At 45.8% G+C, this 12,717-nt stretch overlaps 1 protein-coding gene and 1 long non-coding RNA gene across 2 annotated transcripts; both read left to right on the top strand.

The window, feature by feature from the left end:
• Nucleotides 1–23: 23 nt before the first annotated feature.
• Nucleotides 24–12,483, top strand: LOC119157631 (cytochrome b5). The gene is made up of 5 exons (XM_037408687.1): nt 24–203; nt 8,500–8,628; nt 9,147–9,173; nt 11,085–11,116; nt 12,113–12,483. Exons 1-5 carry the CDS (start codon nt 48–50, stop codon nt 12,201–12,203), a joined length of 435 nt encoding a protein of 144 aa, XP_037264584.1. The 5' UTR covers nt 24–47; the 3' UTR covers nt 12,204–12,483.
• On the top strand, nt 452–8,493 carry LOC119157633. The gene is made up of 3 exons (XR_005107612.1): nt 452–3,480; nt 3,797–5,453; nt 5,886–8,493. It is a non-coding gene; the product is annotated as an uncharacterized LOC119157633 (long non-coding RNA).
• Nucleotides 12,484–12,717: the final 234 nt, after the last annotated feature.

Below are 12,717 nucleotides of genomic sequence, written 5' to 3'. Positions count from 1 at the left end.
CTGCTGTGGGCCAAGCCCGTCGTTCCGCGAAGTTGCCGACGGCCAGCATGGAGCCCGGGGAGCGCACGGAGGCCGGGGCCTGTGCGGCGGCGGAGGCCGGGCCCATCTTCACGCTGGAGGAGGTGGGGAAGCGGAACTCCAGCCGCGAGGCCTGGCTGGTTATCCACGGGCGCGTCTACGATGTCACCCGCTTCCTGGAGGAGGTGAGGCCGGGCGGGGCGGGGTCCCGGCCCGTCCCCTCAGGGGCCGGCAGGGGAAGGACGGGGCCTGGGGGGGCTGAGGGGAGCGGGGCGGGCCTGGGGAGGGCGTGTGGGGCTGAGAGGGAAGGGAAGGGGAGGGGGTGGGGGGGTGAGGGAGGGGAACGGGGGAGGGCGGAGGGGTGCCGTGGGGGGCAGAGACCCCGGGGCGGGGGGGGGCTGCAAGGGAAGGGGGGGGGGCAGTAAGGCGAAGGGGGGGCTCCTGTGGCCCTGAGGCAGCGGGGCCTCAGCCAGCCGGCGCTGCCCGAAGGAGGGGTCCGCGAGAAGGGCCACCCGCAGGGCTCCCGCTCAGGGCAGCTCCTGGCCCTGCCACAGGTCAGGCCGGCAAAGGCCAGCTGAGTGCAAGGCTGTGCTTCTGCTCCTTTGAGTCAGCTCCTGGTTTCGTAGGAAATCTGTTCAGGCACGCTTACGTGGGAGGTGCAGCTCACCTTAAGCCACGTTACTTTGCTTCTTGTCTTGTAGGGTAAACAGTATTGGGGCTAGATCAGTGGTTTAAATTTGATGTCTCTAAGGACACCCCAGAACTTAAAGGAGAAAGTAGTGGTGATTCAGTAGGTGAGCATCACGCTGCTGCCTGGTGACCACACGCGAGTGATTTGTAAGCGGTGCAGTCTGCTGTGTGATCTCCAGTTCTCTTGGATATGGGGACAAAAATTGCTTCTAGACTCGATGCTTTTGAATTCTGTTTTTGAGAAGGTTGAGAGCAGTATCGTTAGTGTTTGGAGCTGAAAACAGAGCGGGAGGAAATGTTTAAAAAATTTTCAGAGGGCTTTAATCCCAGCTTGACAAGATACCAAACTCTCTAGCATCTACAGGGTAATGTACAAAAGTTGGTCTGAATCAGCTTTAAAAGAAGAACATTTCACTGAAAATGTACATGTTGCTGCTTGTTGGTTTTGCTTGTCTAAATTAAACTCTGATTTTCCTGCAGGCATTTGTGATTAAAGCATGTCTGCTATGTAGTCATAACATATAATGATAAAATTACCTTGGTGAAATGTATAGGTTTATCAGATAGGAGGAGAGAATGATAACTTGGCAGCTTTTTTACAGTGACCTGACAGCTGGAGGTAGTGGCTTTCTATGTAGCGTTCGGCATTTATTTATAAAGTTAGATACAAGCTGTTTTGTTCACTGGATCCAGCATCATAATGGTTGGTTCAGAATCTGACTTGTGCTTTGAGTCTTCCCCTCAACGTTTGTTCTAAGAGAGTCTCTAAGGTATTTCAGCGAACGAATTAAGGAGTGTCTTCTACTACAGTGCCTTGAGCTGGCCTTTTCTGTAGTCAGTTCTGCACTGTTTATTGCTTTATAATGAAAAATTTTGCTTTCACAGGACCATAAATGGATCCTGTCTGCTTGCTCCTTTGCTCACCAGCGTCTGCTGTTGGTACTCCAGCCCTGTTTACAGGTGCATGTGTGTCAGGTGCAGAATCTGAAAGGCTGAATCTGCTGAGCAGCTGCTCTTCTTGCATCTTTGATACTTGAGAGAGACTCTTGGCACCCAGTATGCTGGAAAGAAAAGTATGTGGGACAGTGGGATGGTGCCTGGTAGAGGCATGGGAGTTTGGTGCTACAGAGCAGCAGTCACATGAAGACTATCAGCTGATGCTCAGCTGTTTTACAGGACAGCCCACAAGTCTGGCTGAGGTGAGGGACCAGTTGCTCATTTATGACATGCATCTACAAAAGATGCATAGTGTACTGTAGAGAGCTTATGATTGGGGTGGGAAGGAGAAGGCAGTTGCATTGAATGCAACTCTTAACTCAGGTAGCTCTGAAACGCTGGAGCTACAAGTGGGTACTCAGATTCCTGTTCCAGGGTCAGCTCACAAGTTTTCCAGAGTTTTCCAGCTGGTACGTGAGGATTTTCTGAGCAGCTGACTGCCTCCTTCTACATGCACGCCCCCTCCAATGTTTGGGCTCCCTGGCACTAGGCCAAACCTGTCATCTGTCATCTTTCAAATTCCTGAGAGAGGGCAGCGGGGTACAGATCTGTGGGCCCAGCTACCTCTGCTGATTAAATGAAATGGGCAGGGCAGCAGACACATTTTGAAGAATGCTTGTTACTCCACTAGTTTCTGAAATCTTTCATGTTTGCCTGCATCTGAAAGTCTATACAAGATCCAGGGGACATCAAAGCATCTGGCTGGAGCCAGGTTTGAAACAAACAAACAGTGTTTCTTCATGTAACAGGGAGAAGACTGGTGGAACTCCTTGCCAAATGTTGTTGTAGATGCAAGAAGGTTATGTAGATTCAGGGGAAGACCGGGAAAAGCCATTCACTGCTGGTTTCTCAATAACAAAGTGCTGTTTGTTTAGGAAGAGCCAAAACAAGCTGGAGGTTGGGACAGTACCTGCAGAAACTGTGTGCCTTGTCTTATACTTGCATCTGTGTTCCAAATACGGTCGCTACTTTCTGCTTTTCAGACTTAAGAGTTAGACAAATGTTTTCAAGATACTTACCCCACTGTGAATGACACTGTTTCAGAGCATGGACACTGTGTAGTGGTCACAGTCTTCATCTCGGCGTTCTCTGTGTAAGACAGCATCTGGAACAGGACACCTTCAGTATTGTAAATGAGCACAGAAGAATGCTTCGCTTCCCCCTGCAGCAAGCCAGGTTTAGCAGTGCTCTGAATGTTACCTTGGGATGATATTTCACGTTGCCCTTTCCAAGCCTTTTATCCTATTTGTGTTTCTCTAGCATGAAAAAGGTCTGCTTGGACTAGGGAAAGGAAGAAGAATAAGGCTACTGTTTTAACTGCCAGCATGGCTGACACCACGCTCTGCTATGTACACCACTCACTGACGTGGTGAAACTTGTAAACATAGATCAAGGCCTAATTTATTGGCAAAAATACACTTTATATCTGTTAGTCCGCTGTAATCAGTCGAGTGACAGGGGAACAATGTGTAGCTGATTGGAACCAGGAGTTTGTGTCTTGTTTAGAAGTTACAGTTGTCTGAAACTGTTCTGCTTTAGAGCTCTGAGTTGCTGTGGCTGCAGCTATCAGGGTTTCAGTGGGTAGTATTTCCCCTTGATCCTGTGTAGTCAGTGAAGCAGTGTCTAATTGTTGCCTTTTCTGGCCTTTGGTCACAGATTATTTGAACAGGATTGCTGAACTGCACTGGAGCATTACCTTGGAGTGATTGTGTAACCTCGAAGAAGCCTCACTGCTAAAAGATTGTCGAATTGTGCTTCATGATTCCTGCAAATGAGGTACAGCAGGTCATCCATTAGCCAGCCAACTCAAAATCTGTATGTTGTTTGAAGCGCAGATCAGTTTAAACTTCCAATTTAGTTATTTAATATGTAATAGGAGTAACAAGACATTTATCACATAGCAAAATTCTACTGAATTATAAGAATGGAACAAAATGCAAGAGATCTGCAAAGATGGCAACTGAAATTTCATGTTTCTGAGAAACTGCAATCTCTTGTACTTCGGAAAGCCTGTAAGTGCCTGAAATGAAGTGTGATTGTTTGAAATCTGAGATAGCCTTATAGTGATAGTGTAATTTTCTCCCACGTCTAGGTAACTGGACCACCAGAATACATGTTATTACTCCTAATTGCAGTAGCCTAGAAAAGCAAGCGTAGGCTATTGCTAGAGCAAAAAGAGCTGGCTGCTCAGGTAGGTGTGAATTATGAGTGAGGAAGCAGAGGAAGGCAGGTGTACCTCCCTGACAGGCTCTCTGAGGTCTGGTACTCTGGTTACTGCTCACACTTAGGCCCTCACTGCATTCTTATTAAAATCTGTTGCTTTTAACTTGTGCACTTGTCTGTAATAGGCTTATTTTCACCAGCATTCTTCTGATAGAGGGATGTGGTTTATCTCCATTTTTACACATGACTAGAAGAGTTTGCAGGTAAGTGTTTCTTCAGCACACCCTTTTGTCTGTTTTCTGAGTCCATCAGATGCAGCAGCTAGCACAGCTTTGTCTTGGCATGTGCTGCTGCTTCTGACACCTGTGGCAAGCGTGACTAGAAATCTGTTTGAACCGGCTTCCAAGTGGAATAAGCCTGGGCTGTGACAACTCTAACTCGAATCGGTCAGTTGGTTTCAAGTATAGTGTTCTTCATATTCTACTACTGGCACCTTTTCTTTAAAATTACATGGTTCTAACAGAATTTACGCTCTTTCCAGGCAAGTATATAGCTAAGGTAGGGACTGTGCTTGGAAGAGCTGGTAGTTTAAGAGCATTGTCACTGAGGTGAAAGTAAAGAGGAGGGAAGTATAAGATGGTTGCTCACACCGGAGGCAGCAATTTTTCAGATTCTTAACTCCTGCTGCACCAGCAGTGAGAAGCCAATGTTGGGTACTCTTCTTTGTCTTTTCGCATTTAATTCCTGTGGACTCTAGTGTATCTGAAACCAGAACTCTGTGAGGGAGTAGGAGGAATGTCAGAGATCTGGTTTTGCTCATGCTGACTTGCTCCAGCTTTGCAGAGATGTTTTTTAGGGAAACCTGTTCTGTGTCTTGAAACAAGCTTTGAAGGATGTGCGGTTGATGAACACCATTTGTCTAGGTGTCTGCTTGTCATTGTTTTCTGGCTGGTATGGTACTGGCACATTATTATTGCACAGTAATACTCTTCCCTTTCCTAGCTTATTTCTCTGATACTGGGGGCTAAAAATGAAAGCTTTCGCATCCCTCCTCAACTTGATGATCTTGCATCTTACCTGACCCAGCAACCTAATTAGTTGTAGAGCTTAGTTGTTGCTTCTGAGCTCATTTGCAGTTTACAGTGGGTCTGTAACAGCAGTTGCCTGCCAGACGTATGCAAACGGGTATTTGGAGTTGCCTCCTGCAGTGAGTTTCAGCTTTGCGGTCTCGGAAGCCTCTGCTGTGTGCCTACGATTCTGATTTCCTGCTGCTTTTTGCTCACTCCTTATCCCTTCTAAAGGCTACACAGATAGAGCTTCTTCTGAGGTCTCTTGAATAATTACAGCCTTGCTGGATGAATGCAGAAGATGGGCTATATGAGCTGCTAATTAGGGAGTGCGTCATGAAAGGCAAACTTTCTTTGCTCGCCATATTAGAGTGTCAGTGACATTTAAAGTGAGCTTGGAGTAACTATGGGGTTGTACAAGGCCCTGCGTCTGCTCTTCTTCTCTGGACCCAGTTTGGAATTTGGAGAACTTGATTGAAAGATCACACTGAAATGATGCTTCGAGCACCTGCTGTAGCTGTGAGTATTGCGAAGCATGAGGAAGTATTGGGCTCCTGACTGCAACAAGAGCAGGCTGGCCTCTCTTCTGCACCACCTGGGCCAGGGGCTCTTGAGGTGCCTTGTGGTGGTGGTGGGCTGTTGCACTTTCCCCTCCAAATGACAGGGTTCTCCCTGTAAGATTGTTTTCTCTGCCCAGTGGCATTGGTTGTATTCTTCCAGAACTGGTGCTTCAAGACTATTAATGTTGCTGTCAATGTATGCTTTATTTATTGTGTATTCCGAAGGCTCAAGTGACAAGCAGGTTCCAGTTCTATTACTGTTGCTGAGGAAGACTTATGAGTACTGGCACTCGGACCCACCTTTCTTGTTGTTTGCTTTTGTCTGTTTCTGAAAACATTTTCCAGCCATTGTTTCCTCTGGAATTACTTCTAATTTACTTTTTTTCCACAGTTTGCAACACTCTGTTTTCATGTTTTCCTGCTGGAGCTGTAGCTTTGAGAAGTTTTGTGGCAGAGTAAATGACTTCCTGTATAAATAGTCTGGGTTTACTGTTTTCTTGGGTATGACAAGGTAAGAATTGTCTGGCTGCAGTTGTGGTTGTCTAGACTAGAGAATCCTTTCAGAAATACACTATGCCAGAATGTTTTGAAGTTTTTTCTTTTGGACTGGTGTTTACAATAAAGGACAGATGTGCATGAATAGATAATTCTTTTTATTACTTGTGGATTTAGCAAGTGCATAGAAAGGCTTCAGACCCAAAGAGGTAAAGAGGAGCAAACTGTACCGTTCTTGCTTCTTTTACTTTACCATTCTTCTTGTTTGTCTCTTGTATATGCAAAGGCTGGATGCCACTGAAAGCCAATATCTGCTGCATGTTCCCTGTTAGTGCAGTGTTTTGTCTGCTCTTTTAGGGTGGATGATTAGGAAAGCAAGGTTGTCATCTTAAAATTCAGTTCTGATATTTTTCTATCTGAAATAAGATTTCTGGAGAGACATCCCTATGGAGTTCTTCTAGAAGGCTTAAAGTAAAGGGCCAGCTTTTCATCCCCTGGTTTCTGTGGATCTTTTCAAACATGCATATAAAGTAAGTAAAAGTTGGACAGTTCTGAGTAATGTGCATAGACAATCTACAGTGTCCTACTGTTGCAGCCAAGTCTTGAGGGTGTGATCTAAGGGGCGCAAAAATAATCTAAAGCATGGTCTTGCTGCAGCCTGTGTTCCTGCAACTCCCACGTGTAAAGAGAGACATGCATCCAGCTCTGTAGTGAGCTCAGTCACAGCTATCCCAGCAGATAATCGGTTCCTTTTCTTTTTTTTTTTCTTTCCTTTTTTTTTTTTTTTTTTTTTTCTTTTTTGTAGGGTGGGTTTCCTGCTAGGGTAGTCCCTGGTCAGACTCCCTCTGAGATCAAGTGAGCCTGAGGGTTGGTGTGGGAGAAATGGCAGCCAGACCTGTAGCCAGGCACAGGGGGAACGAGCAGAGTGGAGTCCCACTTGGTTTTACAGCTAAGGCAATCTAATAACTGACTGCTAACCAAACTGTGTCCTAGGACTGCGGACTTTGCCCTTCATGGCTGCTGAGAAGGCTCCACGTTGATTTTGTCACATACCTGGACAATAAAGGGATTTATTCAGAATAAAGAGCTCTGGTACAAGGATTGCAGAATTGGCTGCAGTAACTCACAGGAGTAAACAACTGGACTGTGTTTGTGTCCATACTGAGGATGTTTGGTATGAGGTGTGAGCGCCAAGTGGGAGTATTTAGACTTTTGGCAGCAAAAACAGACAAGCTGAAGGAAGAGAGGCAAGGGCAACTGTTCTGTGTCTGTGGGAAGGAAAATGATATTACAGAGAAAAACAGGTGTGTTAGTCCTTTGATGTGAAACTTTGTCTAACATCTCTTCTCCAGTTCCAGGCTTGTAGCTGTTAGAGGCATTTCAGGCAGCAGTGAGCAACTCTTGTCTTCTCAACTAGCACATTTAGTGCTTGTTGCCTGATGCTCTAGAAAACTGGGTTAGTCCCTGTGTGCGCACTGAGAAGCCTGACCACTTTATTGGTTTAACTGGATTAGCTGATAGTTTAAACTGAACTATTTGTTCACACTCACACTGTGAAGAGATTGTACTTCGCTGGCTTTGTGGTTAGTGCTTTTCATTGCTGGTCTGTTCCTGGAATTATGGTATTGACGGTGCTAGAGAAGAGCCAAGCCCATCAAGGAAAACAGAGTTGCACCAGGGTTTTTGTCGGTTCTTGCTGCTTGTCTGTGACTGCCACCAACAGAAATGCCAGTGGTGTTGTGGAGCGTCCTGTGGATTTGGTACTTCTGGTGTTGCAACTTCTGAAACTCTGAAATCAGTATATGATGTCAAACAGTATAATTTTTTGTGACACTTCCCCCCACCCCCCAGGTTTTTGAGTGGTTGTACGCTAGATTGGGTTCAGTATTGTTGGGACTATGCTAGTCATAGCTTCTTAAGCTACTAGAAAACATGATGCATTTCAGCTCAGTACTTCATTCCTCATTGCACAGCTGTGTGCAGAGAGAGGCCGTTAGCCAAATACTATTATTATTTTGTAGTATCTAAGAAGTAGAATACCCTTTCCTCTGCTGATGCCTGTAAAGGCAGTGTTGTCTTGTGCTTCACTAGCGGCGGAGGTGCCTCAGGAAAGCTCTTGAGAAAAATCATGAAGGAGAGGCTCCTCTGCAAGCAAGTCTGATTTGTGCAGTGAAGCCCTTGAAAAGTTGTGTGAGGATATCCTTTCTTTTGTGTATTTTCGTGCCCAACTCAGTTATGGAATCATGGGAGGGATAGTTTGGCTATGGGGGATAAAGCTGTGCTTCCCTGTGTATGTTGGGGATTTGCCTCTCCAGGAGGATTTTTATTATGTTTCCAGGCTGTGCAGCACACACTATTCTCCATGGATTCCTGAAGGAGAGAATGGACAATTGAAGAATTTATTGCTGATGTTGGTTTGAGGCATCTGTGATGAAGGGAATAGGTTGGAAGGAACTTCTGGTACCTTTTCTATATCTAGCCCTTTGCTCACCTGAAGTCTTCTCTTCCAGCATCCAGGTGGAGAAGAGGTTTTGCTTGAACAAGCTGGTAGAGATGCCACAGAGAGCTTTGAAGATGTTGGGCATTCCACAGATGCCAGGGAAATGCTCAAGCAGTACTACATAGGGGAGATCCATCCGGTAAGGACTGGCTGGCTGTGACAGCCTCTTTCAGAGCTGGAATGAGTCTGTGTAAAAGTGTGACTCTCCTTTGTGTAACCCACTGCACACATACACGAAGATGTGTCTTGTGAAATAAGTAACTAGTTAAGGGTTTTAGGCAGTCTCTGTGTTGTCTGGGATTTCTGTTGAGGGAACAAAACCAAATTAGTTTTGTCTTTCCACCATTCAGAACAGATTTCTCACTACAATTAAATCCGGGGCACTTAAAGAAGCTAAGCTAATCGGCTCTCACCTTCGCTTTGCCTTGCAATTTAGAGTTCAGGAGGGTGAGAGATCACGGCACGGCACAAACACCAGCTTCCTGCCTGCTACAGAGGCTGTGTGCCTTTGGGTGCTGAAGGATCGACTCCTTTGAAAACCAAGTCTAGGCAATTACCCCTATGATGAGGACTGTGCACACGTCCCTCATAAAGACTGCACATTTCTCTTGAAGTCAGTGCTTATCTTTTTTCTTCTTTTTTTTTCCGCCTTGACAGCACGATCGTAAAAAAGAAGGTTCTAAGGTAAGCTGTTGGTGTTTTACTTTTCTGTTTTAATTTAATGCTATGGAAACAATATTATGCTCACAAAATGAATAACGGAGTTGTCACATGCCTTTTTTTTTTTTTTTTTTTTTTTTTGGCACACAGACACCCCCCCACCCCCTGTGGGGGTTGTGGCTTTATGTTTACACAAACTACAGTAATGAATGAATCTTCCAAGCAAATTATACCTCTTGTTTTTGTTCTGAACCTCAGCAGTCACCTTAGTGTGAAATTGGAAGTGGTTTTTTATGCCCTCTCTCCTCTGACATCAGCAATGTTATTTCCACACCTTGAGCCACAGACCGTTTTTTTGCACTACTCACGATGTTCTGACCACTGAACTGTTAGTGTTGTTACATTCAAACCAGGAGACAGGCACAGCCACCGTAGGGTTGGCTGTAAAACAAGAATTCTCTGTTAACTGCCCTGGTAATCATTGGTATTGCTTAAAACTCAGGTACTCCTGGGTTAGAACAGGGCATAGTGTTGCAAAAATGCTTTTGAAATGGATGGGGAGAGGGAAATGGTAATAAATAGAATCCCATCTGAGAGGTAAACATGAGCCTTGCAGCTGGCTTTTCTTCTGACTTGGCTTGAAGGCTCGGACCAGGCACAGCTCTGCCTTCAACAACACTTTCATTAGATGTTGTTCAAAGCAGGGCCACTTGCAGAGCAGCAGGAACCAAGAAGGAAGCTGTCAACAGAGAGAGCGGCAACTGAAGCCCTTGGGAGCGTTTGCTCGCTGTAGTCAGCCATAGAAAGAATAACCCAGGCTGGGTAAAGCCAATGCTTAGTTATAACACGGGGCCGCATGATTATGCATATATTCACCTTAAAATGTGTTTAGTTCAGCTCCGTTGCATAATCGCATACCTAAAATGTGCATAGAAATGAGTAGTAATCAAAGTAACTCCCTTGGATATGAGTTAAATATTTTTTGAAATATTTTTCTCTTCTGAGGAGGAATTCCAGAGTTGTGTACAGCTAAGGTCTTTCTCCAGTGTACAACAGCAGCTTTAAAATTATACTTCGGCCTGCTTTTAAAATAGCAGGAAGAGATAGAAGTCAGTAATGTAACAATAAATAGGAGGGACCCACAAAATAAAAAGTCATACATGTATACTCTTGTGATGCAGCTCAGAGGTAGCCCCCCACGGATAAGTGTTGGTGTTTAGCATCCACTGGATGTATTACGACAGAAAAGCAAGCACTAAGGCTCTCAAGAAATGGAGATAATTCTCTTTAGGATGGGCAGGAAAGGTGATTTTGGGTTGGTAGGCGTTGATTAAACTGGAGAGCTGCAGCAGCCACCAAGGAAGAGGCTGTAGAGCTGATGAAAGGCGAAAGGGGAATTTCAACTGACTGGAAAAAGTATTTAAATGTGCAGCTTTATGAAAGGAGAACTATAAAGTTTGGAAACAGGTTGCATGCAAGGGAAGAGTTGAAGAGCGTGCTGTGGCTGTATGTTTCAGTGGTCAGGCAGCAGGATGGCAAATGGGGACGTGGGCAGGGGTTTAGGGAGGGGGTGACAGTGCTAGGATTATCTGTATTGGAGCGCAGGTTATCATCCATTGCGTAAAAAGGAACAGACTGCTTTCCGAGGTAATGAGCAAGATTTTTTTTTTTTTTTTTTTTTTTGAGAGGGGTGCAAGTTTTAGTGTGAAGTTGATGACTGGGTGGGAGGGATTGGGTTAATGGAAAGAATGTGGAGGTGAGGACAATGGCAAACATCCCCAGAAGCACCTGCACCTGTGACAGAGGGTGTTTGGCAGAGGAGGGATGGTTTATTTTTTCTCCATGTTCGTAATCACGTGTTCAGTCTTGTAGTCTTATTAGCATGTGTTTAATGTTTCTTTTTTCCCCCTGCTAACTCCCTCTTTCCTCCTTCAGAATCCAAGTATGACATCCTCAGGCCAAGCAAGGTATAGTATCTTCTTATAGTAAGAGTAAGAAATGGAGGGGTTAGGACTCCCTGTTTGTAGAACTGCGTGTTAACTCCAATAGGCAGGAAAAAAAGCCCAGGGATATCACTGCATGCTCCTTCCAGCAATAGTCCAGATGTAACTTGCCGAACTGCAGCTCACAGAGTTAGCTGCCAGGGCACGCACCTCCCTTGTCGGATGTGGAGACACAGCCGGTGGCACCAAGTCCCCTGCTCACTGGGCAGCACAGGCATCCTGGTACTGTGCAGCTCAGATTCTTGTGCGTTCGTGTTGCGTGGCTGTGGCTGCAGTCCCTTTGCACTGCAGTGTTTGTTTGCGTGGTAGCTGCAGGTCTTGGGGTGACACAACACAGTCGTGTGGGTTTTTTTGGAGGATCTTTACCATGAGCAGCCCCATTTAGTTGAAAATCCTTACAACCAGAACAGGGCCCTAGTCTTTTGTAGCTGATGCAGAACTTTTTTTGCTAAGGAGGCTGCGGAAGGTGAGCCTGTGGCCTCTGGTTTATGAGTGAGGAAGATTTATTGTGGGATAGCTGTAGCAATTTCCATCCTTGAGTCAACTCAGCTGTTTGTATAGCACAAATTACAGTCTGACTTTTTTAAGGAAAAAAAAACCCAACCCGCAACCCAACAACCAACAAAATAAACCCCAAATTGGTTTCTGTATGTGCCAGGCTGGAAAATTCAGCAATCCAGCAGCTGTTTTTTAAGCCACCAAGCGGCTCTTGCAGCGCAGGGGCCTCAGAGGGGCCGGGCAGAGTGCTGGGTGCAGGGACCGTCGGTGCTGCCCAGCCCGGCGAGCCGAGACCCCTGCGGCTGGTCTGCTAGCAGCTGGAGACAGGCCCCAAGAGCTGCCTGGATGAAAACAGACGTGTAATAAGTGATGAACATCTTGAGTGAATTATTAACTTGATACTTTCTTCTGGTTTATGTTGTGTTGTATTGTTTGTGTTGTGTTTTTGTTTTCTCCCTATAGTTTCTGGTCAACGTGGCTAATTCCCATCTTTGGAGCACTGGTCATAGGTTTAATGTATCGCTATTACATGTTGGATGGGAGAACCTCTTGAACTGACCTTGCTGGGACCTCAGAAAGCCTGAAAGAGAGGGTGTGAGAGAGAGCGCATGCATGCAACACGTGGAGTTCTGCTTCCCTTAACCTTTTCTGCCTTGCTTTTAGCTTTGAGCCTGTCAAGTGATGTTGATATCCATGGGACCAAGCTAATACCAAACGCTCTCTATCCTAACTCTGGGACCCGCAGACCTGTCATGCTTTCCTCTTGCGGTCGTGGGGCAAGTGCAACTTCCCAGCATTCTCTTATGTGTGTGCGTGGTCCCCTTCGTGTGTGCGTGGTCCCCTTCGTGTGTGCGTGGTCCCCTTCATGTGTGCGTGTTCGTGCGCGCGCTCTCTCTCGCTCTCTCTCTTGCTCTCTCTCTCACTCGCTCTCTGAAGTAAATCACAGACAACCTTTTTTCTTTCAATGCCTTTTCGTTAAGCCAGACAACGTGAAACAGCTGCTAGTGAGCCTGTGGATTTGACTCAGTCCTTCACGTAGCATTGTCAGAAATAAACTGCAAATTGTC

The sequence above is a fragment of the Falco rusticolus genome, chromosome 15, assembly GCF_015220075.1.
Source record: "Falco rusticolus isolate bFalRus1 chromosome 15, bFalRus1.pri, whole genome shotgun sequence".
In the NCBI taxonomy this organism is placed as follows: Eukaryota; Metazoa; Chordata; class Aves; order Falconiformes; family Falconidae; genus Falco; species Falco rusticolus.
The sequence above is the reverse complement of the archived record's forward strand: the minus strand, read 5'-3'. Positions and strand labels throughout refer to the sequence as shown.